Source organism: Chiroxiphia lanceolata, chromosome 2 (assembly GCF_009829145.1).
Source record: "Chiroxiphia lanceolata isolate bChiLan1 chromosome 2, bChiLan1.pri, whole genome shotgun sequence".
In the NCBI taxonomy this organism is placed as follows: Eukaryota; Metazoa; Chordata; class Aves; order Passeriformes; family Pipridae; genus Chiroxiphia; species Chiroxiphia lanceolata.
Window position 1 is genome coordinate 24,831,234 of NC_045638.1, and position 27,607 is coordinate 24,858,840.

Genomic DNA, 27,607 nt, shown 5'->3' on the forward strand with positions numbered 1-27,607 from the left:
ACCATAGAAAGTGTGTTTCCATTTAAAAGAGAGAATAACTGATTCCGTGTAAACCACGAGAAAAATCCATTCACCACTAGAGAAAACAGGCACACAAATACTTTATTCCTTTCATAAATAACGTATTTTATTGCATATGGCTATTAAGGAGAGCATCCATGATCAATACAGACTAAATACAATACACTACTCTAGTTCCATTTACTCTGGTCTCCAGCAGCATCACTTTATCCTTATATACAGCGTGTACATTGGAAGACACAGCAAGATAAGTTAAGTCTCTTGTCATATCACAATAGCAAGAATATATTAACATCTTGATATCCAGAAACAATACGTACCCAAAAAGAAAGCACTGCTTAATAACTGTTAAGGTTATAGCAAAAATATTTTAAATTTAAGGTAAGTCAGGCAAAATGTACAAAGACCCAATATACATTGTGAAGTTATAGCAAACATAACATTTATACATTTTGGTTCCGTTCTGTAAACTAAATTAAGAATGTAAGTATTGCATATGCCTTTGTGAAATATACAGGATAGAGAATAATGGACTATATTGTCAAGTTGTTTCGAAGTTGCTGTATGCATTTTAGCCATTTGTTTTAGTGGCATGATTTCTTAACTGATACAGAGGGATACTTCAAAATAGAGACGTTCAAAACATTGAATTCAGCAGGTACCACACTCAGTGATGGTGGGGTCAGGGGTCAGGGGAACGGTTCAGACAGAAAATGTCAAATGTATGTAGTTATTTTTCATTCCAGACTTGAACAAGCAGCATTTTAGAAATTCTGAGAGCCATTTATAGCATTATTGTTAGAAAAAAACTCAAACAGATCAGATATTTAAATTGATTTTAGATGTAATGTTGTATTAGCCTATGCATTGCTGTGATTTAAGACCCCAGAAATTACAGTGAAAAATAAAGTGTGTCATAAGGTAGGGAAAAATTAGTTTACATTCATCTTTGTCTTGTAATACAATCCTCAGTTCTAAAACTCAGCATGTAAGCAGGAAGACCGCATTGCCATTCATTGTATTTGTAAGACATTGACTCTTGTCTTCCTCAGGAAAAAAAAAAATCCCAAAGATAATGCATTGCTGATAGTGAAGTACAGGTTCCACCTAGCACAATGATTAAAAAAAAGTCTCACATAACTCATAACTTAGTAATACTTACATGTCTATCATGTCTATCAGAGCAGGCACTGGGGAGGTACCCTTTAAATGTATACAAACTCTTCAACGAATTTAGCAAAGGAGAAGCAAGATGGCATGACATTCTGCTAGTCTGGTGCAAGAGTTGTATGTGACTTCTGTGACAGTAGCTGCCACATCACTCGGATTTTCAGGCCACTGGAAATGTGATGCACAGGTAGCCTTGAAAAGAACTCAGGATAAGTGACTGCAATGGTTCTTCTTCCCTGTAATAGTGCCTGCAGCTACAATGGTGCTTTCCTGGTAGAAGGCAAATATCAGGACTTTCTAGATGGCAAGATAATACTGTGTTAATATTAGCGCTTGAATCTGCCCGATACCCATTATCATCCCTGCATTCCTAGCATGCCTATGTGGATTTTTGGTTACAAGAAACGCAGCTAAGAACAGGGTTAGCTGACAAAAGTGAGCTTGTAAATAGAAGAAAAGGCTTTTGCAATCTGAAGTACCTACATAAACACCTACATAGAGAGGATTAAACAAGTGTGTCAAAGGTACAGAGAGATACCTCTAATACAGTTGGATGTTTTTAACTTATGTTTCTTCAGTTACACATTTTATATTTTTTAACTACTCTGAATCCTTTGTCCAAGTCTAATTCACAGAGTTTCATCCCATGTTAGAATTTTCAGTGCCCTACTTCAGCTTTGTCTGAGAAGTAAACCCTGCGGCTAGCGATTCAAAACCCAGCAGCAGCAGCAACTGCACGCATTGCAAGTTCAGTAAGGCTGGCAACCGTTCTTGAGAGACTCAGCATAGAGATAAAGGAGTTCCTGTCGTACACCAACACCGCAAATCCGGCTTTACTTTGAACTGAGGTAGTACTGTCGTAGGCTTGAAATTATGCCAGTAAATACCAGATCTTGCTGCTTCAGCAGGTGTTACAGAATCCCCTAATATGCCAAAGAATAAATACAGTTGTCTTTGAAGAAAAGAAAATGAAGGCATTGGCCATTAGTAAAGAGGCCAGCAGAAAAGTTCCTACAATTTAAAGAGCATCTCCAACTTCTGTCGAAACAGCAGCAAAATACCATAGATGCCATGGACAGGTAATGATTAGGCAAGTTGCTTTCCCTTCCTCCTAGATTTGTTGCACAGTTTGGCCCACAACAGGTAAGTAACTGTTAGGACCAAGAATAACAACAATAAAAAGTAAACCTTAAGCAGCTTCAGTTAACAAAAAAAAATTAAAACAAAAACCCAAAACCAAATAAACAGAAAGGTATATGCCGAGCAGCTTCTTTGAATGTTGTACTCTGTTGTTTGAGGTCATGGTCAGAAAACTAACTCCTTCACTCTGAAAAGAAAAATGAAAGAAAGTCAATAAAAGAGGTAAAAATTCTCATATATGATTTAAACAACACAAAAAATACCACAGAGAGATTATTCAGAATAGGTTTTCACATGAAAAAAAAAGCTATGCAATAATTACTTTCATATTTGTATAAATCATAAAGTATTGCAGAGGCAATAAAGGGAGTACTCCTCAGTATTTTTAATTCCTTTGAGACAATAAAACCAAAATAGATTATATACAAAACCTGGATGTCAAAGTAAGCACAGTGCTTATCTGTGCAAGTTTCAATCCATATAAGCCTCTGATAAACCAATAAAAAGGCTTTTCCCTCAAGTTTACACAAAAACAAAGGCTGATATACCTTGACATATATGTGAGAATTGCTAAATTGTTATTGAATCTCTCAGAGCTATGGTTTACTTAAGAAATTAGTCCTGCTGGAGTCAATTGGAGCCGCTATATGATCAGATACTTAGAATATTACTTGGTATTTTACTTCATGTCACAGCCTGAGATTAATTACTAGCCTGCCAAGACCAAAAGGAAAGCATCTCATTGCCCCCACTTTTCTCATCAGAAACTAAGTCAATCTACCCACTGAATCTTCAGTGAACTAGCTTTTGTTGTTTGGTTCGGAAGGTGTTTTCAAATTAAGAACTTGAACCGGCTTATGATGAACCAGAGCAGCCCAAACCTGCCACCATCATCCCGAATGGCTGTATGGGTGAACATGTGGCAGGATGGACAGCTCTCACACAGCAGCAGAGATCCCTCATTGAGGAAGAGACGCCTAACAAACCACTTCGTTCCCATTTTTGTTCAGGGAAGCAGCATAAATGCATCATGTAGGCAAACAAGTGAATGTTTAAAGGTCAGTGCTGACTCTGCATTACTGCTTTCCTCCTTCAAATAGAAACCAACATGACAACTAAAATTACATTCCCAAAAGTGGACAAATGATAGTGAAAGCCAAATAAAGTTTAAACAAAAAAAAAAATCTCGCCTTCAGATAGGGAAATCAGTGGAAAATGCATAGAGAACAAACAAGTATCTTTCCAGAAGAATGTCAGCCTAAGGCAGACATGAGGGAAGATTATTAGCAACTGAGTAAACCTGATGTTGTGCTTGCAGCACACCAGGTACTGTCCAGTCAGAATTAAACTGGAGTAGGTGAAGTGGCTGATGCTTCAAAGCGCTTTCAAACTTTGTTCGTGGGGTTTTGTAGATGGAATTATAGCCTAAGAGCCTATGATGCAATAAACACATCATTCAATGACTCTATAATGCTGACCTATAACTCAAAATCTACCCCAAACAGTCTTCAATAATGAAACAACTTTCCCTGACTTCAAAAAGTTTTGAATCAGGTTTTGAATAAGCTTTGAATCGAGAAAGGAAAAATAACTACTGCTACCACTTTACCCATGTAATAGCAATGTCAGCTTCAGAGGAAGCCTACTTGTAAGAAATTAATTTGGAAGTTCCACACTAAACTAAAAACAGAACCCAACCAAACAACAAAAAAACCCAATCAATACCACTGTTAATTTTTACCTCAGTGATTAGTATCTTTTATTTATTTCAAGCCAAAGGTCAACATTCCACTCACACAGCAAGTCACATCAGTATGCACCATATTTATCCAGAAACTAAAAATTCCTACAGGACACGAACATATTCTCTGGTAACTTCATTCTCCATGGACATGTACAAATCAAAATATAAAGTCCAGCACTGTGTCAATACTGAGGTTTCCTCTTGGTTTTGGGCTTTATTAAGAAAAGCATCCATGATCATTGCTGAGTTTCCAAAACAACTTTTGTCATCTGATTCCATTAGTGCTTCTTGGGGAATAAATCAAGGAATAAACACACAACACAAACTGCTAGGAAACTAACAAATACTCATAGACTTGTTAAATATACTGTGAAGAGAACACAATGGTTACCTAATTAACGAAAATCTACTCTGCTTATTAATTTTCAAAGTCAGTAAGCAATGAATAATTTTTTTTTTAATTCCTAAAATAATTCTCATCTGCTAAGAAGCACACAGGCAAGAACAGTTATTCATGTGGCTCATGGCAAAATATGTTGCTGGTTATGAATAACCAGTAAATTTATTCACTGGCAGCGTGACTGCCAGAGCAGATCAGGCATCGGACGCAGAACCCCTGGCTCTGCTGCAGGCTTCTGCCCTGACTCCAGACAAATCACTCAGTGGCTTTATCTCTGTTTCCCCTCCCCTTGCTGTCTGCCAAATCAATTAAGGCTGTGGTTCTGCTAACTAACTTTTCCTGGAAGAACACTCCAATTAATAAAACTGAACCTGGAGCTTAACAGCACGTAAGTTCATGGGCATCAGGCCAGGCTGTTAGACAGCACAGCCCAATGAACTGAATCCCACCCACACAGAGATGCCTTTGGTACCCCAGACACCTGGGAGGAGATGTATGGCACTGGGCAAGGCAGCTGGCCACCCAGAAAGGGCTAGTGTACCCTCCCGACCCTCCAGCTTCCTCCAGCTCCATGCATCATACCTGGCCAGGCACCTCACAGGAGATGGGCCTGCACAGAAGCACTTTTTCACACCCAGAGCAGTCTGCCAGCAAGCCAGTGGAGCAGAGAGGCAGGGGTTGAGGGTGGGAAGGGACAACATGGGTCCTAATAGTAATCAACCCCGTGCTGACCTGGCACTGACAGCAACAAGAGATGGTCTGAACTGCAGTCTCCAAGGGCTGCTTTGTAGGAGGGATCACAAGATGCACACACATCATAAGGTGTAAACTTGGCCAAATGCAAATACAGCCTGCCTGCTACCCAGGGTGCTACTGGGGAAGTGCACAGTAGAAGCCAAATCCTGATGTGGCTCCAACTCTCATAAAGCAATGCAATGAATACTGTACTTAATGTTATAGGTAACCCCGCTGAAGATAACAGAACAACTCATGTGCTGAGCTATGGCTCTTCACAAGTAATTCCAGGGAATCTGAGCTCCACTCAGTGGGACTCCTCTTATGAAATAAAGCTGAGTACAGCCACTGTCAGAGGAAAAGGTTTCAACCAGAGTTTGAACACTAGCTTTATCAACACTTTGCAAGAAATCATGAAGTAGTACACTCTGAAAGTACACAAAACCCATGAATAATATCCATCCAAAGTAAATTGATGAGAAAAACAAGCTAAACTATGAAACGAAAAAGCCATTTTTATTTTTTTAAACAAGTCATGGTTGATCATAATTGGAGACATGCTGCCCAAAGTAACTAGGCTCTTTTGATATGTTATTCTACTAAGAAACAGCATGCAATGTTATTTAGATATGTCTCTGTTGTTTTATGAATTTAGAAAAGTGAGCATCTGACCAACACAGATTCTTCATGACAAATAACAAAAAAAAAAACCAAAACCAACCAACCAACCAAAAAAAAAAACCAACCATACACTATATTTCTTTAAAGTAGTAAGGTAGGGAGTTTGCAGCTACAGTTATCTATACTAAAATGAGCTTTATAATACTTTTAACTCTTGTGTCAAATAGTTAAAAATCATATCATCTTGAATTGCATTAAGATAACCATGGAGAAAGATTATTTTCTAAAGTGGGAAACAAAACACAAGATTACCTGGGAAATGATGCTGCATGTCAGTACCTGCAAGTACCTTTTGGTTTTTTATGCCTAGCATACACACAAGAGGTTAATATGTTCATCTGATGTCATGGACAAATACCCAGAACTTACAATAAGTGCTGACTTTTAACCAAAGGTACTAAAACCCAAAATAATTTGGATGTATTTTGATGCCATATATTTACATGACTAACACTTATTTTACCTACAATCTTACACTGGAGTTTAAGCAACGGAGTCTGCAATAGAAGTACAGACGAGAATGTTGGCTATGCTTAGTTGACTCCAGAATTTGATAGAATTTGTGTTTCATATAATTTTGTCAAGGTTCTTATACATTTTGTAGTACTAAAAACTAAACATTAAAATGTAATTATGTGGAAAATAAAGGATTAAGCTTACAAATGTCATTATAATGAATTTATAGTGCTGGTCCAGAAATACATTTTCCATATCAATTATAATAAATATAGGCACTTCAAATTTAAAATTAAGAAGTAGACATGCTCATTTTTCCCAGGATTAATTTAATACAGCTGCTATTATATCTCTTAATTTCAGAGCTACAGCCACTGTGTACTATTAAAGAAGTTTGTATAGATGTGATTTAATCTCATGATTAGGAATACAATAAATTAGACAACAACCTCTCAACATAATATTATCTGAAATGTGTTCAATTATCCTCTCCCTTGCAAGGTGGGTATACAACCGTTCAAAAGCATTACATGAAATTAAACAAAATCCATCTGCTTTCTCTGTACAAACAAAATCCTAGAAAATAAACATGTTTAGTCCTTCTGGCCTTCCACTGGGAGTTTGTAAGAGGGACAGAAACGCACACAGAAGAAGATGTAGAAGCTATATAGAAAATTTGCCACTGAAAAGATTAGTCTGTGGCAGGCAGGCAAAGAGCCAAGAGCCACTCCACAGTTCACACGCACAGGATGCACAGGATTTAACCATCGTGGAACAAGAAGTCACATTCTTCATTGATGACCATTATCATGCAAGTGGAATTGCCTCCCACCTTACAACCACAAAATGATTCCTATATTAGTGTAGATTCAAGACCCAACATCATAAAAGTGGCCTCAGTGAGGTGACCGGCTTAATTTTTACAGCTCTTTTCACTACACCAAGGAGAGAGAATAGCTCTTCCCAGGTGCAGCCTGACAGCAATATCTGCATACAAAGTGAGGCTGGAACTTTCTTAAAGAGACAGAATTTTTGCAAAACAACATGCTCACCTTCCAAATGATAAAGGGTGAGGGTAGAAAGGATTGGTGACTAATACACTGAACTACCTACCCACCCCATCTCTGGAGAAACAACAACAACTGAATTAGCACACCTGCCTCAACAGCACAGACCAGGCAAGACTCAGCTAAATTCTACCAAGCCTTGCGTGTACCTCCACATCTCTGACCTACTCACCCTATGAGAAGCTAGTCACTCTAACTCCTTAGAGTCAATGGGAAGAAACAGCCACTTCTAAGCAACAATTCTTCTGTCCTATTTCATATTGGGCTGTGATGAATAAGAGTTCTGAAAGATCCCAAACTCTGTGAGGTGTACGACTTGGTATTATTTTAGGAAGAAGAGATCATATCCTTTTACACACCTTTACAATTGCTGGGAAGTTTGCTCAGCTAGTATGTCAAAGACATATTTGTCCCTCTTCTAATTTATATCAGTAGTCATTAACAAGGTCAACAAGGAAGAAGAGCTCTTGTAAGTAGAGCCTGATATTCTCACACAACTGCCGACTGAAATGCTGTCAGTGTTGGCTTTCCTATTTCAGGCAGCTAACAGTGAAGTAAAAAAAAAAAAAAGCACAATCAGACTTCTGGTTAGATCCATAAGTGAGAATCTGAGTGCCATCCTAAGTATCAATGGACAATACCAAAGTTCAACAGCTGCTCCTGAGCCACTAGGTTACCTCCACCCACATGCCTGAAAACACAACATTAGAGTACTCTCAAAGAGCTTAAAGGTCTGCTTTTTCTCTCTCTCACTTGGGATAAAAAGCAATCTTTTCCACTGACTAAACTGAAAAATTATTCATATTAAAAATTTAAATATTAATAGGAACAGAGATAAGGACTCATGTAAGTTGTGGGAAGTCATGCTCACTCTCCCTTTCCATTACAGTGAAAACCTAATATCATGAAAACAGCTTTCAGTAAGAAAGAACAAGAGCACTCTACCAAAGAATATATGGCAGAGATCTGCTGTAAGATGAGGAGGGGGGAAAGAGGACTGAGATTTTTTTTTCATCCAGAAAGGTACTGGACACTGGTCAGTCCTGGGTAAGTGCTCTAGCCATGTAAATATTGTGGGGAGGGGAACAGAAACACTTCATCCAGGCACTCTAAAAGACTGATCCCTGCCTCTATCACTGCCAAATGGGTTTAGGCACCTCATATCAAAAGCAGCTTCAGATTTACAAGGCCTTTGAGAAAACTGGAGCATTCCTCCTTCCTAGAGGAAGACATGCATGTGGAGATACTTCTCAAAGTTCTCATCTAGTTTCTACTGATTTACCTACAAGGACAAGCCAGCTTGATAACGATCAAGAGTCAAGCTCGTCTCGTTAACTTCCTAGTATTGCAGTAGAGTTGCACTGTAGACCAACAGCAACTGCTGGCACAGTGGATACTGTCTGAAAGCCAGATTCACAAATTTAGTGAGTTGCCCTTACCCTGTTGGTTTCAACTCCTTCACCTGCTTGAGCCTTAATAGTTATCCCTCTATGGAAGCCCACTAAGTCTTCTCGAAAACAGCCACTCTTTCTCTAACACAATCCCCCAGGAGACATTTCCCACTATTCCTTCAATAAACAGTCAAACACCCTGGTAATCAAGCCAAAATGACGTCTCAAAGAACAATTTGTAGATCTATTATTTACAGATTGTATTCTATTCTCCCTTGCATTAAATATGTTTCTGAGAACTAGAAAAATAAAAAAAGTTTTATGTTACATTTTTAAAACAAACAGGCATCTGTAACGTCCTACTCTAACTTTTAAGCTCAAGCTGTAACTGCAACTCTAACTTTAAGCTCAGATGATTAGCATTTCTTTCTGAAGCTGGTATGGATTTTATTGCATACAGAAGTTAGTATTATATTAAGACATGAAAGGAAAAGATGTATTTTTGTCACATGGTCATGATAAATATCATGCACCTATCACTCCTGGAGGCTAACTGATACTCTGTTGGAAAGCAGAGGCAAAAAGCGTAGTAAGCTGTCTAGGAAAATAATTTTGGTGGTTGAAATTTATCTTCTGAGAACACCAGTTTCAAAACTGGAAGCTGGTCATAAAATAATTTGATAGCAGAAAGCATATAATTACCTCCTCTTTTTTACTCATATTTTACTTTCTTTCGCAAGCAAGAAACACAGATTATACTGAATGAATGAGATTGTTCCCAGCTCCACTGGATGCACCTGAATCCTCCCCATCTAAGAGCTTATTGCAGAAAAAGAAGTGAAGCAAGCCCACACTAATTTGCTCTGCAAGACAAAACAGATGCCAAAAGTGAATGCAAAGCGCCAGGTTTTACCTACCCTAAGAAACAAGAATATCTGAGACATGCAATGAATCTCAGTTTAGAAAACAGTGCTTATTTGTTTTTCCAGCTATGAGACCTGCTGTATAAAATGTTACTTTCCTCAAGAAAAAAACCCCAAACTTAAAGTATGAAAAATACTATGATGTCAGTGTGCTTTCACAGCACTTTTCTCAAAACTTCAAAGGGATAGTTTTTAAAAGAGCAAAAAATTAGTGTTGGTTATATACATTACGCGCTCCAGAGTAAGATGCACTTTCTTCTGTAATTACACAAGTTCTCAGTAAATATTTACAGAAAAAGAGCTCTACTCTACTGTTTCACCATTTTTTTCCTTCTCTCCCAAGTGCTCTTACACAGGTGTCTTTGTTTTGTTTTACGGTTCTCTACATTTTTTGCCATTAAATATATTTATAAGCAACCAATTACACTTAATTTCCTTAAAAAGGAAATTATCATTACTCATCAGTAACTGATATAGCATTTTAAAATAATGCATTTTACTTATACCAATATATCTGACCACACACCTATATAACTGACATTGTCATCTTTTTGAGATTGTATCATGTTGCCAGGATTGTTTCTATAAAACAAATTAAAACCCATCTATGTCACTCAAGATGCGATACTTTAGAGTTTGGCTCTAGTCCCTCAATGCTGAGAGAAATTCCCCTAAAGTTCAGGGAGGCTTTCCAGTACATCAAGACCTGCATGTATTTTCTCCCATTGCCAGCATCCCAGCTCTTTAAAGATGCTTAGGACATCTCGAATAGGTGTTATGAACACCTCCCAATGTCACATCAAGGAACTATGACTTCCTGTAGAATATCATGCAGTGGTCCAAACTTTATAAAGCTATGATGCTCTACAAGTTTGCTCTGTCAAAACCAGAAAGACTGCAGACAGTGCCACAAAGAAATACTTTGCAAAATCCCAGTATTTCCCCCAAGGCATCTGCGCCTTTAAAGCCCAAGTTTGCTTGCAAGCGATAGGGCCCCAATACTGTTGCATATTTCCCATATTGTAATTGACCAGGAAAAATATTGGAAAGTGTTCAGCCAACAGTGCAGCAGCTGCAAACAAACAAACAAACCGCAAATCCCTTTTAATTTCACATTTACTGCACAAGTACAATATACATCATCAACTAACTAAAGTACAGTCTGGGTCAGGCAGGAATACTTAGCTATGCCAGCTGATCCATATACAAATGTCAGTCTCATTTCAAGTCCTTCTGCTTGAAATAGACTCCACACGGCAAGGTTGATCTCACAAGCTGCAGATCTCTGGAAGTTCGGTGTTCCATTTATGCCAAGCATGTAAGCTCTCTTTCTATGGTCAGGGGAGACAGCTTTGTGCCAATCTCCAATTCAGGCAGCCTCTTCAATACTTAAAAGGCACTTGTATCCTTCTAGTGACTACTTACAGAAGCCAGATCCTTATTTTAGGAGAACTCCTTCAGTAGGCTCCTAATAAGGTACAAATTAAGTGACTACAGACTAGATCAAATCTCTCAGTTCTGCAAAAACTGCAAGAACACTGGCTAGATCAAAAAAACCACCATATATGTAGAAATCTAAAACAGGAACATGGACCCTTAGGACATATTGGAAACACTTGAGCTGGAATCTGCAACATAAAAGACATCAAGCAGCTTCACTCAGGACACCTACATGAAGGTCCCTTAATATTTGGTCAACCTCTAGCCTCTGCCTTTTAATTATAGTCATGTCCATTAGATGAAAACAGGAACCCAGTACAGCTGAATTCCACAGAATCTGTTAGGAAAAACAAAGATAAATGGCCTCCTCTGGAATATCCTCCCTCGGCTTGCAAATAATCCCATCCTGTCTGTGCTAAACAATCCTACAAAAACATTTCTGCAAACACAAGATGCCTGTTTACAAGGAGGGAAAAAAAAAAAAAAATCAAGCAACCTGAGGCACTAATAAAAGGTAAAACAATTTTGACAATGTCTTTCACTTTGATGCCTCAGCCTCTCCAACAACTACCAACAAAAACGAAAGAAAAAGGCAGATTCAAATTATGTTTGAGACAACAGAGTACAGATACACATTTCTATACAGCAGGAATAAGACTTGGGCAAAATCACTTTACCATATCCATAAAACATATATAAAATAAACCCAACATGAACAGGCTGTAAATGACTGGTTCCTCCATATCACGGATTTCCAAATTACAGTATAAAGTAGTCTGTGGACCATATCAGAGGTCCTTATTTCCAGTAGCTATTTTTAAAGTACACTGAAAAAATTAATTGAAGCAATAATTATTACTATTCCAGAAAGATAATATACGGCCACAAATGGCCCAAAAAAGAACCTAAGATGATCAATGAGAAAGAAATGGTTTCAAGCCTCCCTATTAATATCTCATTACTGCTATGAAAAATCTTGGAAACCCATGTCAAAGTAAAAGTTACACATTACAGAACCAGAGGAGAAGTTAGAGAATGGTGTCACCATATACAGCAAGACAAACACACCTGGTAGGAAAAAAAACTTCCAGTACCAGCTGATCCAATGAAGAAACGATTTCAAATTTAAAAGACAGATGGCAATGCTATTCATTCCAACAGCCATAGCCACATTATACTATATCCTGTACAAAATGGGTACAACTTATTTTCAATGTTTTTCCTAAACTAAATCATGGAATTTGGACAAGTGTCTCCTGCTACTCAATTAACTGACAATTACCAAACCTAATTATTTTTAGCAAAGTGCTTTTCTGAACTGATGAGACAACAGGTTTTTATGTATCAAATATAAACAAGGCTAATTCTTACCTAGCAAAATAAAGTGTATCTGATGCAAATAAGTTAATATATTTTGAAAGATACTGGAATGTTTCTTTGACTACAGAATCAAAATTAAGATCTTAATCGGGTGCGCACACACACACACACACAGAGAAAAACACAGCTATACTAACAAATAAGATAAAGCCACTTCACAGGCTAATAAAACAATGTGATTCCATGGTAAAAAAAAAAATATTGCAAAGAAGAAATTTAATATAAAGTTTCAATAAAAGACTTATTTGTCTACTGTTTTGCCATCTTCAGCAGAACTTAACAGAACTTTGCCTCCAGAGAAAAATGAAGAAGAGTCAGCTGCTCCGGTAGCCCAATACAAAACATAGGAAAATGCCTCAGGAAGACAAGCAAAAAAAATGAGTGCCTGATAAAAGAGGCACCTGACTAAAGACAGGATGTATAACTTCATTCCACTCAGCATGGAGAGTTTAAAGTTATCTCCTATGCAACACTCCTCAACAGAGCCCAGTATTTCCTATGTACATGTTGTAAGCCCCAGTACCTTTTTTATTATAAAACCTTCATTCTGTTTCTCCTGTGCCTTATTAAGGAAGCAGTGCAAGCTGCACTAAATTAATACTATTCTTTAGCAAAGTAGAGTAGAATACTTTAGCAAAGTAAGCAGAATACAAGCCTGAGTCTACACAACACAAAATATCACGTAAATAACTCCCAGTATGTTTTTTTAGAACAGTATGGATGAAATGCTGTCACCTTGTAAAAGTGACAACAGCCAAACTATGAGAATAAAGGAAATTGAAAACATCTACGGAGGAGTGAGAGGAATAGAAAATGCTGCAGCATTTTCTCTTAATATAACAACATAGCATCCACGTGGCCAGTATGGCAAGTTAATGCTTGCCACATTCATGACAGATGAAGCAGACTCAACACTTAAGGAATTCCTTAATTTCAGACTCAGAGGACTCTCTAAATGATCTCTAACAATGACTCCATCAAAGAGCAGCCTGGTATACAAACATCCGACATAGCCCATTCACAGCAGTGTCCTGCTTTCTCTGCATTCAGGTACAACAGTTTGACTATGTTCACTCAAGCTGCAAGATCTAAGTATTGTTTACACTTCCTAGCACAGTCAAGTGTACATTTACTAAAACAGAAGTCCATCAATTTATATCCTGAGGGCTGAATCCTAGTTCTACTAAAAATCAATTATATTTCACTACTATCAAGTTGTGACTTTTTTTTCTTTAAATAACAGGTGTACTATCTCATGTTACCATATCTTACAAACCTCTGAGTTTACTGTCCCTTGAATATTCATACTGACGGGGGGGGGGGGGAGGGAAAAGAGGACACAGACTAGAAATCACAGTGCTGAAATACATCAGTGCATTTGTATCTGGAAATCATCCTAATGGCTAACATTCAACAACCAAGTACCATCAATTTATTTATTTAGAACTCACACAATCTACCATTTATTTAAAAATACACTGGTTAAAGTTAAAATCTTATCTTCATAGAATTTTCATTTGGTATTTAAAGATTAAAACAGAACAGTACAATAATTCACCTTTCTGTAGATATCGAAAAGAAAGCAATACCATCCTAGCACTCGTTAGAGTATGTTAAGCCTCTCTCCCATATTTGTGAGAGTAACTGCTAGCCTATTGGGATTATAAAACAGTAAGTACTAACAGTTTTAAGTTTATGGCCAATTCTTTCAAGTATTGTGTGCCTCAAGATCATATATATATATATACACACAGGTTTATTCCTAATGGTCCTCCACATAGTTCATTTTCTATAACTATTATTAAACTCACGAGCACTAATTCTGTAATTTCACCATTCAGGGAATTATGTAACCTTGCATGAAGTTATAAAAGATTGATTCCAAATCCAAACATAAATGTTCAAAGTTCTATGCTAGATCAAAACTAATTAGCTGTAAATAATTTTATAATAAAATGCCTCGTAGTTCACAAACAACTTTCATAGTAATCATCAACACAAATGTTTATTGTTTCTGCACAGGATTGTTACAATGAAAGCGTAACTTTTCTTTTTGTTATGTTAGAGACAGTATTATTATAGTTACATTTCATTAATTTTGACAGAACTAATTGCTTGGGACTGAAATCTCTTGTAAAAGATGACAGCCCACCCTCATATAAATTTTTCCAAACTTTTATGATGTAAAAATGAATGGTGTTAGAACACAACTGAGTGCAACTGCCTTAACAGCCCACCCTCATATAAATTTTTCCAAACTTTTATGATGTAAAAATGAATGGTGTTAGAACACAACTGAGTGCAACTGCCTTACAGAAGAACTTTACCTTCACCTTTCAGTTCCAAATCTCATAATTCTGTCACCAGAAGTCTTTTTTAGGTGTAAGTGAAAATTTTGGTTAGACACATCACCTAACTTTTGGTCTGCCTTTTAAAGTAAACTAAAAAGCACTTCCTGAAGTTTTTGAAAAAAATCACTATCAGAGAAACTAGTAAAAAGACTACAGAAGAAATTCACACCTGAACTTCTCAGTAATTCAAGCATGGGAGAGACCACGGTAGTTGAAGCAGTCAACTCGGTGATGTAAAAGAGTTTTGTATTAACTGGAAAACTCATGAGGTTTGTGTCTGCTTGTCAATTTTACCCTAATTCTTTTAAATAATGCTGAAATGTAACATTACCAGTTATTGCAAATAAGTTTCTATAGCCTCAGTTATCTTCATCAGTGAAGTAAGACTAAGCCAAAGTCATCATTGCTTTCTTGTTCTTGAGCAACTATTCAACATCACTGCTTTCTATGTAAGAGTTAAATCTAACTGCCCCAAAAGACTGTCAGATGTCTTGGTCACCAGAAGTCACAAAACTGACTGAACAAAAGCCTAGATCCAAAGCAACAACAACAAAAAATCTTCCTAATTCTCATTCCATACATTAATTTGACAATGCTAATCAATTTAATGAAGTGTTAAACTGGACATTATGACTGCCTTAAACACTGTTTTTTAAATAATATACTGCCTCGGAGGAAACAATGCAAGAGGCAAATCTAAAACTGCTTAGATCTTATTTCATTGACATGATTTTCCCACTGTTACTGGAATGATTTATTGATTTGTCTTTGACTGAAGAGAATCAAAGTCCTCTGCCTCACGTTCCACTTATAGTCATGTTCTTAGTCTACTTTAAGATATCTGTAAAACAGATCTGTAAATTGAAACTCAATGGAAAAATAAGTTTCATACGTTACACTCATCATCACGGCACATATCAAACAAACTTTACTACAGCATCACTTGGAAAAGCTTGGAAAACTCTCCACAGTGCTCTACTGTTTCTAAGAAGCTTCTGCTGTTTCTGATTATCAGCAAGTTTGCTATTTTGGCATCACACTAAAGCCCCAGTGCCTCCATTTCTGACCCCTTCAACAAAAACAAGCTGCTCAACAATGTCTAATCCGTGCGTCATGTAATCCTGCTTAATACCCTACAAACTCTGGGTAATATTTGGGTAGTTTTTAAATTTAGCAAAGAACATCCTGGCCTAGTTCAAAGATACCCTTGCCTTGGGTAGTGTCCCCTAGAAACATCGCCCACACTAGTTACAAAGAAGAAAAGCAAACACACACACATGCATAACAGAAATGAACAAAAAATAAAAAGTAAGAGATCCTGGTCTAATGACATAATAAAAACATATCAAATTACAAATCAAATTATTGAAATGGGAATGCATTATGCAAGCACCAAACGTGCCATTCAAACAATTAAAGAGACATTCTCTGTCATTCTAACACCACTTATGGCCTCATTTGCCAGCGCGAGCACATCTAACTCCCTGCTTGCAGCGAGGGCAGACTATGCCGCAGAGGATAGTGGCACAGCCAGCTAAATCACACCAGCCCAAGCCTTCCTCCCATCAACACTGAGCTATTAATATAAAGCCAGCTACCACTCTGCCAGAGAAGCAGAAAATCCCTTCTTTGAGACATTGCTTTTTGAAGCATCATTATCTTAAAAGTGGCTCATACTAGAAACACTAACTACCAAAGAGGTCTAATCTAAATTCCATTATAATTTTTCAGCATACTGTCCTGACTGTCCTGCCTAAGATTTCTCAGCCTCTTGCTGAAGGGCAAATACGTTCCTACTTTGTTTAGGCTGTCAGGCAGACAGTCTCCAATCATTAGCCTCTTGTCAACAGCGATGCTGGGGTAGATTACTACTGCATAGTGCTTGTAATGGCAGGTGCATGGCCCTGGGGCTGCCATCTGCCAGGAAGGAAGTGTTCTCCTCCAGGATGCTGAAGAGATTGACAAATAATGTAAACGAAACACTGAATCACTCCTAATCTATGCAATAAAGCTATTGCATTACTCTTCTGCAGTGTAGATGTTATCATCGGAGGTGGAGAGTTAGGTTTGTGGCTAGGGTTGTTTTTTTTTCCTATTTTTGTGATTGATTTACTGAGGTAAAAAACACACTCTAAAGTAACTTTTATTTAATTGAGACAGGCAATTCTGAATTTGAAAAAAACCCAACACCCTAGTATCAAAGATGTTTATTCTGAAAGTATCTCCCCACTGTTAGCTCGTAACATATCTCTTTCCAGAGTGTATAGCCCTTTAGTGAGAACAAGAACTGCATTTTTTAAAATTACTATTTTTGATACACCTACACACAATTTGGGGTCATTATCATTGATAAAAAATTCAGAACCTCTGTTTGAAAACTATTTGTTAAAGCAAAAATAGTAAGAGAACTCCAAGTATTGTCTTTGGTCTTTTAAATCAATTTCTAAAGGCATTTTTTATCATCGGATTGAACAAGTCTCCTAAACAGTCCTAGTTTAGTGGCCAATTTGTCATCTCAGCTACAAAGCACTAGTACAACTCCATAGAAATATACAGGCACTTATCTATTCTTCAGGAAAGTTACTCATTACCATTTAACTGGCAATCCAGAGATTACAAACTACTGCTGTCTTTGAGTGAGCCTCAAATGTTACTATATATGTTAGCACTTTAACACTCCATGAAATGTATTTTTAGGTGATCCTCTGTAAAAATCTCTGCATTGATTTCTCTGCGGTTTGGATAAGGCTTATAATATCTAAGTCTTAAAAGCTTGTTTTAACTACGAACACTTACAGCCCTGCAACTGAGGGATTCATTCTGCCTATATTAGTGTGGAAGCTGCAAACACAATCTTAAACCAGTAATCCTGGTTTCCTCCAAAGCTGACAGAGATGCAGAGGAAAAATCCATGCTGCTTTATAACTCGCATTTAAAAGACAGAGGGAGCAGTCACCTTTGCTGGCTCTGTTTACTGCTGCATGTTCTCAAGAGTGCCTGGCAGACTGACTAATCCAAGAAGCCAACATGCTGGATAGCTAAAGGCAGTTGACACAAACGCAAGCGTAAAAAAAAACAAACAACAACAAAACAACACACACAAAAAAAAACCCCACAAAAAAAGTTTTCCCTTGAAAAGTCTGTAGTAGGAAAGGCAGCCTTTTCAACAACCAGCAGCAAGGGGACTACTCAGCTGAACTTGGCTTTTCAAAGCTGCCACTCTTGACCCCCTATGTGCATATGCACAAAAACCTTAAAAATAACCATATGCCAGACAACAAACACACAAAGAAAACATATCTGAACTTTGGGGTCACTACACAGTCTTCTAAAAACTCAAGGAATACTACTGACTTCTATGCTTACACAGATCACTTCAAGCAAACTTTTTACGAAACTACAACAAAAACAGTTGTGAAACCCTCATAATTACAAGTCCTAATTTATCAAATCAGTCAATATATTCACTTTAAATTGCTATTACATATACTGCACCAACCTAATGTTAAAACTTCCACAAAACTGCTGGACTATATCATGACTAACACAACGAACACAAAGAAAACAACATATGTACAAACAGTACAAAAAGCATACTATACTTCAACAAAATCAGAAAAGCCATAGATTTATTACTTTAAAAAGAAATATATTAATACACATAGTATCTGTCCATTTTTAGATAAAAACTGATATAGACAGGAAACATCTGGATGTAACTATGTTGCCATTTAGCTATTGAATAGGGAGGGAAGTCAGATTACATACACTAGCTAAATTTTTCAGTGGATGCTTGCTGTGTTTCAACTTATAAATCACTTCAGCATTCCAGTGTAATTAACGCTGTTTAAAAATAACAGTAAATCAAGTGTGAAGAAACACGTTATTCTCTCCTTATTAATAAAACCCAAACATAAAGAATGCCACCATATAAAACATGTCCTAATACTTTTTCTGTTTAAACACTCATTTATTCGTACTACTTACAAGCCAACATTAGTCTCTGTAGCTATCTTGAAAGAAATCAAGTAATCAGAAGCAATCATCAACCTAAAGCATTTCCTCTGCCTTAAGCAATGACTGTACTGGTTCAGTTTAGAACAAACCTACCATTCAACTTGGTCTATAACACTTTATCTTAAATGACTCAAAGTAACCATGACATTCTTTCTATGAGCAGTATAGCTAAACATAATTTAAAGTATAAAGAATAAAAGTCTAATAGATGTCACGCATTTTAATATTCTATCTGCTTGTAAAAAGCTGACATCCCTATAATCAACATAATTTAAAATATCAAAGGCTTAATTTAATCTTAGATAATTTCAGTTTATATTTCATGTTTCGCAAGTGGTACTGCTAGGTTCAGACCTAAGCATTCAGACCTGACCAAACGGTCAGCTGTAAAATGCTATCTGAAAGACAGTAAGTGAATTTTGAGATGTTGTAAAAAAAAAAAAAAAACAACTCTCAAATTTTTAATTCTAAGTTAAAGAATCAAACTATGTAAGTTATTAAAAGTAGTTCAGTTCTTTCTGTTGTTAGTTTTGATGTTTTCACAGAACTTTACAGTAAGAGAAACTACTACAACTGATTTATTAAAAAAAAGACTTTAAAAAAGTATAGATTTCTAACACAGCATATATTTTAATACTTCGAAGAAATAATTTTACAATCAATATTAGTTTTGTTAAAGAGACAATTAAACATTCTCATGTTGCTCTGAGAACCAAAACTTTATGGCAGCTGGCATATGAAGAGGAAGGAAAAAAACAACTTAGTAATATAATTCATTGTGCAAAGTAATCCCAAAGAAAAAGGAAACAAAGGTTATTTCTTTAACAATCTAAAATGGCATTAAAAAGACACAAGAAGAGATTTCTTAAGATAGGCTTTTATTGTTTAGGTGCAACCATAAAACCCTCACAAAACTGAAAGCTAACTGACAAGGCAGGAGTGGGGGTCATGATTATCAAAAATCACCTTATTACGATCTTAAGTAGATGCATTACAGATGATCACTTCTTTAAACAAATCAAGACAAAAGAAACTAACACAGGAGGAAAAGAACCTTCAGCTTTTTTTGCACCATTACACATAGTATCTGCCCATTTTTAGAAAACTAGACCAACTACTAGAAACATTTACAAGTTAAAGGTACAGAGCACTTTGTGAATGGAAAAGAAAACAAAATTAAAGATTAACCACCCAATTCTGGTGGTTTCAATTAAGTAAAATTCCCTATTATACATTCACTAAATTTAATGGGAATCTTAAGAATTTCAGGAATACACACAAACGGTAAAATCCCCATTAAAACAGAGACAAAACTACCATTTGACTTCAAGAGAACTAAGATCCACTACAGAAAGTCACATCATTATTGGGTATAATCTCTCATAAATATACTGGAATAAATAATTTGCACTATATGAAAAAAACCAGTGTAAACATCTCCATAAATAATTAAATCCATACATGGTTCATATGTTTTTAAGCAAAAAAGCAGTCATAATTTAAGAACAAAGGCTAATCATTAGCAAGTAACAAGCTTTAACCAACCAGTAAAAGTATTAGTTTATTTACATTTCAGATGAAGGCAATTGTTTCTCCAATTACTAAATATTTTCACATTTTCAGAACACAGTAAAACTAAATGAAACTATCATTTTAAGCAACGTTTTAACTGTTCTGTTTTGACATCAGCTGTGGATGCACTCCTTGCTTCTACCACAACAGGATAATACGGAGAGAGATTTCCAAAAGCACAGCACTCCCTGCAGCAGAGGCAAGTTACAGATAGTAGAGACAAGCTACATGTGAAAGCCAGCCACCTTCAAATGATACAAACAGTTTCCCTCAAAACATTTATCCACACAAGTACTGCTACAAACCTTAAGGAAGAATTAAAACTGGTTTTTTACATGTATTTTACACAAATCAAATATTAATTTACTAAGAGGGCAATTACAACGGGCTTATCTGTATAGTCTGTATCTCAGCCTCCTGTTCTAAATATTAAATATATGTGGATTCTCCATTGTTTTAAAATTACTAGGAGCCACACTTGGTTTTTGAAGAAGTAAAGCTTCTCACTTTTCTAATACAGTTAAAAACAAAATTCAAAAACAGTGCAAACAACTAAACAAACAACACTGATTATATAAGCTCTCTCCTGTACAAACCATTTTTACAGAATTAGGGTTTTCTCAAACCTGCTGCATGACTAATGTTAAAATAATCTTGCTTACCTGCAAAATACTGTTTTCTTTAAACTGCATGTGTTTCTCTATAAAACATGAAATTCTTAGTAGTCTCCCAAATCAAAATGTTTGAAATTCAAATACATTAATACAATACTGGTTGACCTTTCTAAATGGTAGCAGAAGTCCTTCTGTAAACAAACTTTGGTGTGAAATCCCAGCGAAAACCAAAAGGGAAACTAGGAAATTTGCAGAAGTTTATGCTTTGATTCAACTTACACCGATTAAGTCCTTTGTGATGTATTTCTCCTTCCCCATGGTATGACTTTCCCAGCTTGACTGACAAAAGTGCAATTAACCTGATGCCTCAATTTTGGTACCCAACCCTGCACACCATTGGCTGACGATGCTGGTGGTGTGAGGTTCTTCCTTATCACCTTTGGCCTGACTCGGGTTACATCCATTTATCCCTGTACCCCTGAGTGCACCCCACAGGCTGGCACCCCTCTCAGGGAAGCGAGGTGCTGGAGAATCTCCGCCCACCTCCTACAGAGCCGGTCAATCCCAACGAGCCTCCCCGCACCACTTCTCCACGTGACCTGCGTTTAGAAGCTTACGGGAAAGAGGAAAAACAAACACGCATGCAGATTAAATATTAAAATAAGGCAAGCCTATAACCATCCTTGGACAAACACATGCAGCAGCACTGAGCCCTCTCCGCTGTACGCCGAGTACCACATTAACACGGCTGCGTTATCCTTTTGTTTACTGGATGGGAAGGACAGCGGTCGTTCCCCCCTCCTTATCTGCCCGACGGCCTCTCCCATTCCCGCGTGCCACCGGGATGCCGGCCGCGCTCCCGCGCCGGGTTTTCCCGGTAACCGGTGCCCGCCCTCTCCCGCCCCCCTCCTCCCGCCTTAGGGTTAGCAGTTTGGGGAATGCTGTGGAAATAGCTCTTTCCCAACACTGGGCTTGGTTTGCAGTTGGGGCTGTAGGTGGCTCAAAAAAAGCTCCTCGTTTTTGTGAAAAATCCGTCTGCAAAGCAAAGGGGCGTGATCGTCTGCTGGCGCCCGGCAACGCCATCCCAAGGCCGGGCAAGGAGAGCGGGGGCTGCAGCATCCACACCGGGCTCGGGCAAGCCACAGGGATCCTGAAAACGACCCCAGCAAAACTAAAAGCAAGACACAAATAAGGCTCTGCCCTCAACCCTTCCAGTCATTCAGAATAAGCCTTCATCCTTTCAAACTCTGACACTGCATTCAACAATCCTCTCGTCTTAATAAGGTTCAAAGCTTGCTCTGCAAACGGTGGATCTCTCATCTTTTCCATCTTCCTGTACTTCCTATCAAAAGAGAAAATATTTTCTTCTTCAAAATCAACTAGCTACTAAGAAAACACAAGGAAAAAAAACCTGCATGTGGCTTTTACAAGCTGTTGCTGTTCACTTGTTATTGATGCCTCTATAGCACTGTGAATACAGAAGCAATACTTATCCCCCTCCAAGCAACTACTTTTTTCGTAACGTCATTTCACCCAGCTAGACCCATAAACATGTATTACAGCTATATATGCACAGAGCTTTAAGCTACCACGTCTTCCATAAATTCAAGAGCCGAGGAAATCCTAATGGTGTCTTATCATTAACTTTTTCTCCTTGACAGATTGGCTATTTTGTGCCCTCCTCAACCAGCCCCCAGTTGTGTACAAACCCTCACATCACTGAGGGGAAGTGGGTTGCTATTTGGGGAGAAGGAAGGTATTTGTTTCTTATTTTTTTCTTTCAACAGCATAACCAGCACCTCAATAAAGGAACAGCTACATACTTAAACCTAAATTCTCTCTCACACAAAGTTCAGATTTCTTCAATTTGCTTTTCTCTTCGAACACCAACATTTAAATCCATACAAAAGGAAGCCAACCAACTGGTCATCCATGCTGGGACTGAGCCGTCAGGGTGGGCCCTTAAGTGAAATGTGTGATACAACGTGTAACAGCTCAAGCATATAGTGACTTCTGGAAAGAATTATTACATTTTTTTAAATTCACATTCCATGCTTACTATGATTTACTGTTAAACTTTTGCAAGAGAGAAGGTATTTCAAAACCATGATATTAAATTTATCTTTCTCACTTTGATATTACAGACATTCTCAACTAGAGAGCCAAGGATTGTTTTTGTAATCTGATGTCCTCAGTCGACAATCCTGTTTTAAGTCAATCATTTACATTTTTAAGTAGTATTCAGAAGCTGCATTAACATGAACTATTTGGTCACATTTTCCAAACACTTTCCAAAATTTTATGTAAGAAAACTGAAGACAGCCCAAACATAGTAACTGTTGTAAACATCAGCTTCTATTGGGATACCCAGAAGTATACACTCATAATAATAGCACAGCAGAACTGAAACATGAAGAAATATCACAAAATTAAACCTTTTTTCTCATACAAAGAGCCACCAAATTCCTCCAAAACTGCTTATTACAGGATGTGTAAAAGTGGGATAAGAGTGATTTTTAAGGAAGCAAGGAGGGATAGTGCTCTGCACGACAAACACACAACACTGTGATGGCAAACAGTAGGCACAAACACACATAGCAAGCACTGTCAGACACAGCTACTCACCTTTCACAGCACTTGCTTCTTTCAGGTTGTGAGACAGAAAGTCTATGCTGGCATAGGCGCTCATCTCTACTCCATTGATGCCCCCGTTCAGGAGGTGCCTGGCTTTCAACCTGGATTTGTCACAGTTTGCCAGGGACCCATCCACTACGTCAATGGCAATGTAGTTGAGGCCATTCTGGAAGCCAGCTGAGGTCTCACGGCACATGGGACTGCTACCCTGCTCCTCCTCCAGGCCTTCGGTTTTCCTGAGGGACACATTCTCCACTGAGGCCGAGTTGTGTCGTTTGGGGTTGTGTGCGAAGGAAGGGGACACTGGGGTCACAGTGGTGGTGGAGGAAAAAGTTTCTGAGCTGTGCCTCCTCCGCCCCTGAGGATCTGCCCGGATGACTTTGGCCCCCCGGTTTGGGTCTGGGGGAGGGCTTGAGAGAATGAAAGCCTCCACCCCAGAGAGGGTGAGCCTCTTCAGTCCAGCTGTGGGGCTCGTGACCCGGGCACTTTCTGGCTTCTGAACGATGGGTTGGGGTGGGGTGGTGGCCATGCCAAAGGTCATTTCAGTGTAATCCCCACCATCTGACGGGCTGGATGAACAAGCCACCCCCACAGTTGCCTTCAGGTAGCACCCATTGGGCTGGCTGGTGCTGGAAGAAGAGCTTGGTGAGAGAGCTTCCAAGGAGCCCACTGAGACCGTGCCTGACTGGGAGGGTGACTGTGATCCAAAGTCCATGTTCATGTAGTCAGAAAGCGGGGAGCGCCTCTGCCCAGTGCCTGAGCCCAGGGAGGAGGCCGGGCTGTCAGCAGGCAACGAGGGGGGAGAATAGACAGCAGCATCCCCAAAGTCAATGTTGATGTATTCACCAGGGCTCTTGGGCTCAGGCAGCAGAGGGTGCTCGTTCATGCTGGGCAGCACCGTCCGCAAGGTCTCCAAAGAAAGGCGGCTGGGCCGGGCTGCCCGCTGGCACCGCTGGCTCAGGAAGCTCTCAGTCCGGCTGTGCCGCAGGGGTGAAGGCACCATGTGGCTGGAGGAGGTGAAGGTGCCGGCAGGCAACTGGCCCACTCCACACGCCGCCTCCTCCGGGATCATCCTCCCCGGGGAGTTCATGAAGACATACTGGTCGCTGTCCTTTGCCAATCCCTGGCTCTTATACGAGCGGGGTAAGGAACTGTATGAATAGCAGCCGGGCTTTGAGGGCTCACTGGACCCATGCCCTGATGGGGCAAAAAAGAAGTCGGGGGGGGTAAGAGAGGGAACCTGGGGCCCATGGTGGGGGTCCCGAGGGGACATATTGATATAGTCTCCGTTACTCAGTCTTCCATCTGAGCTCTCCACAGATAGCTTGGAGCCACACCACATCCGCATGTACCCACTATCATCAGGGGAGCTTTCCCCAGGTGAGCTGGTCTTGTAGCTGCTCCCATTCCCGGGGGACCCACTCCCCACCCCTGTCCGAGGCTGCAGGATCTGCTTGGGGGCAGACACACTGGTGGGGCTCATGGGCATGTAATCATCGCTGCCCCGGCTTCCCTGCCCTAAGGCTGCGGCCACACCAGGGGTCATGGGCATGTAGCCATCATCATCTCCCCCACCACCACCCGCTGCCGGCGGCCCCAGATTGGTGCTGCTGCTGCCGGAGCTGCGGTGGGAGCCGATCTCGATGTCCCCATAGTCCTCGGGGTACGGGGTGTAGGTCACTTTGGGGGAAGCCCCGGCTTGGCAGGAGGGGAAGAGGCGGCCGGCGCTGCCGGCGAAAGTGGCGCGCATCAGCGTGTACTCGTCGAGGGAGGCGGAGGAGACCTGAGGCGGGGCGGGTCGCTGCCGGCACGGCGTGGTCAGGGAATAGGTCCGCTTTCGATGGCACCTGTCGCCGGCGGCGTCGGGGCAGGGCCGGTAGCAGAGGCGGCCGCTCGGGGGCCGCTCCATCGCCATGTAGCCGTAGAGATCGGTGCCGCCCCCCGGGTCCCGCACCGGGGGGGTATCGGCCATCGACTCGGGAGTGTTGCTGCGGTTGCTGGCGGTGGAGGAGGAGGAGAAGGGCCGCAGGTCGCCGCCCGGGCTGGAGCCGTACTCGTCGAAGGACATGAAGCCGGCGTCGCTGGGGGAGCCGGAGACGGAGGCGCTGCCGCTGGACGGGCGCTGCGGGTGATGCGGATGGGCAGTCTCGGAGCCGAGGCCGCTGCTGGAAGAGAGGCTGATGGGGCTGGTGGCGGAGGGGGGCGAGTGGGAGGCGGGCATGGACATGGAGCGGCTGCTCTGCAGCCCGCCGCCGGCCAGCACCGGCAGCAGCTTCCCCGCCTGCCGGCCTCCACCGCTGCTGAGCGTGTGCGAGCGGCTCAGGGGGGTCCGCACGGGGCCCGGGCTCATGGGGCTGCCGGCCGCCGAGCCCACCCGGCAGCCGTCACCCTCGCTGGCCGTCCTCACCCGGCACGGCGTGCACTTGGTGCTGGCGCCGGCGGCGAGGCTGTCGGTGCGAGAGCGGCGGAGGAGGCCGGTCTGGCTGGGAGGCAGGTTGACCAGGTGGTGGTGCCGGCGACCGGGCACGGTGATGGGGTGGGTGGCGGAGGCGCCGCTGCCGCCGGGCCCGCCGGCCCCCCCGGAGGAAGAGGAGGAGGACGACTGGCTCTTGCTTCGAGGCCGGAACTCGGACAGCTCCTTCAGCGCCTTCATGGCCTCGAGGATGGTCTCGTGGATGTTCTGGGCCACCACCGAGTCGTCCGCCTGCATCCAGAGCTCGCCGGGGCCGGTGGCGGCCGAGCGCCCCACCTCGATGAAGAAGAAGCTGTCGGAGTGGCCGCAGCGGCGGATGTTCATCAGCTGCAGCGTGACCGAGGGCAACTCGCAGTTGAGACGCACGAACCCAATGGTGCGGGCCGAGAGGCAGAGCCGGTGGACACCGGTGAGGTTTTTACTCTGCCCCAAGCCCTTGGGCTTCAGCGTCACCTGCCAGACCTCCCGGTAGGCAGCAGTGGCCGGCGCGATCAGCCCGTAGTTGAGGTCTTCACCGGCGGCGGCCAGGGAGGCGGCGGCCGCGCCGCAGGAGGCGGAGAAGGGGGAGGCGAGGTGGCGGTGGGGGGACCCCTGACAGGCCGCCTTGCCCTCGTTGAGCAGATCGGTGAGAGCCCGGTACCAGCCCTCCTGCTCCTGCTCGTTCTCGGCAGCCACGGCGAAGTACTCGTCCTTGGTGTAGAGGGCGATGAGATACTTGTGTTTGGCGTCCGCCCGCTTGTTGATGTTGAGGCAGGAGTCCAGGGCGATCACCCGCTTGGGCGCCCCGGACTTGTTCCTCCATTTCTTCTCGCTCTCGTAGTACTCCAGCCGGGCGCCCCCCGCCTCCTCCCCGCCGCCGCCCGGGCCGCGCAGTACGAAGAAGCGTTTGTGGCCGTGCTTCTGCTTGCGCAGGTACCCGCACTTCCTCACGCCCTGGTTGTTGTTGTTGTTGTTGTTCAGGTTGGGGCCGGGCGGGGAGCTCAGGGGGGGCAGCAGCCCCAGCACGGCGGGGCTCGCCATCCCCAGCCCTGCGGCGGGAGCACCGCCCGGCTCCTCTCGCTGCTGCCGCCGACGCGGAGCGGAACCGAGTGCAGCGGCGAAAAAAAAGGAGAAAAAAAAAATAAAGGAAGAATTAAAAGAAGCAGGTAAAATAAAGTTATTCCTCTGTAGAAAAACGCAGCTGCTCGGAGCCGCAGCGGAGTCCTCCGCTGTCGCCTCTAGGCAGCGGGTGCTGCCGGCGGCCGCCCGGCGTCTTCCCCGGCTCGGGTACCGGCGGCGCCGCTGCCGCTCCCGCTCCGCCGCTGCTCCCGCTGGTGCTGCCGGCGCCGGCGGGAGTTTCGCCGTAAGTAACACATCGCGCTCCGAGTGCCCCAACTAAAGAGCAAAACAACACGTGAC

The 27,607-nt window shown here is 41.3% G+C and overlaps 1 protein-coding gene across 3 annotated transcripts; it reads right to left on the minus strand.

Moving 5' to 3' along the window:
- Positions 1-105: 105 nt before the first annotated feature.
- IRS2 (insulin receptor substrate 2) lies at positions 106-27,607 on the minus strand. 3 transcript variants are annotated; one of them, XM_032678707.1, is made up of 2 exons: positions 23,728-27,606; positions 106-2,518 (listed from the first exon to the last, which is right to left on the minus strand). In XM_032678707.1, the coding sequence occupies exons 1-2, from the start codon at positions 27,227-27,229 to the stop codon at positions 2,514-2,516; spliced, it is 3,507 nt and encodes a 1,168-aa protein (XP_032534598.1). In that variant the 5' UTR covers positions 27,230-27,606; the 3' UTR covers positions 106-2,513. The 3 variants fall into 3 exon arrangements, with proteins under 3 accessions (XP_032534598.1, XP_032534596.1, XP_032534597.1); XM_032678705.1 differs by lacking the exon at positions 106-2,518 and adding an exon at positions 19,776-21,714 and having other exon boundaries at positions 23,728-27,607; XM_032678706.1 differs by lacking the exon at positions 106-2,518 and adding an exon at positions 22,013-22,444.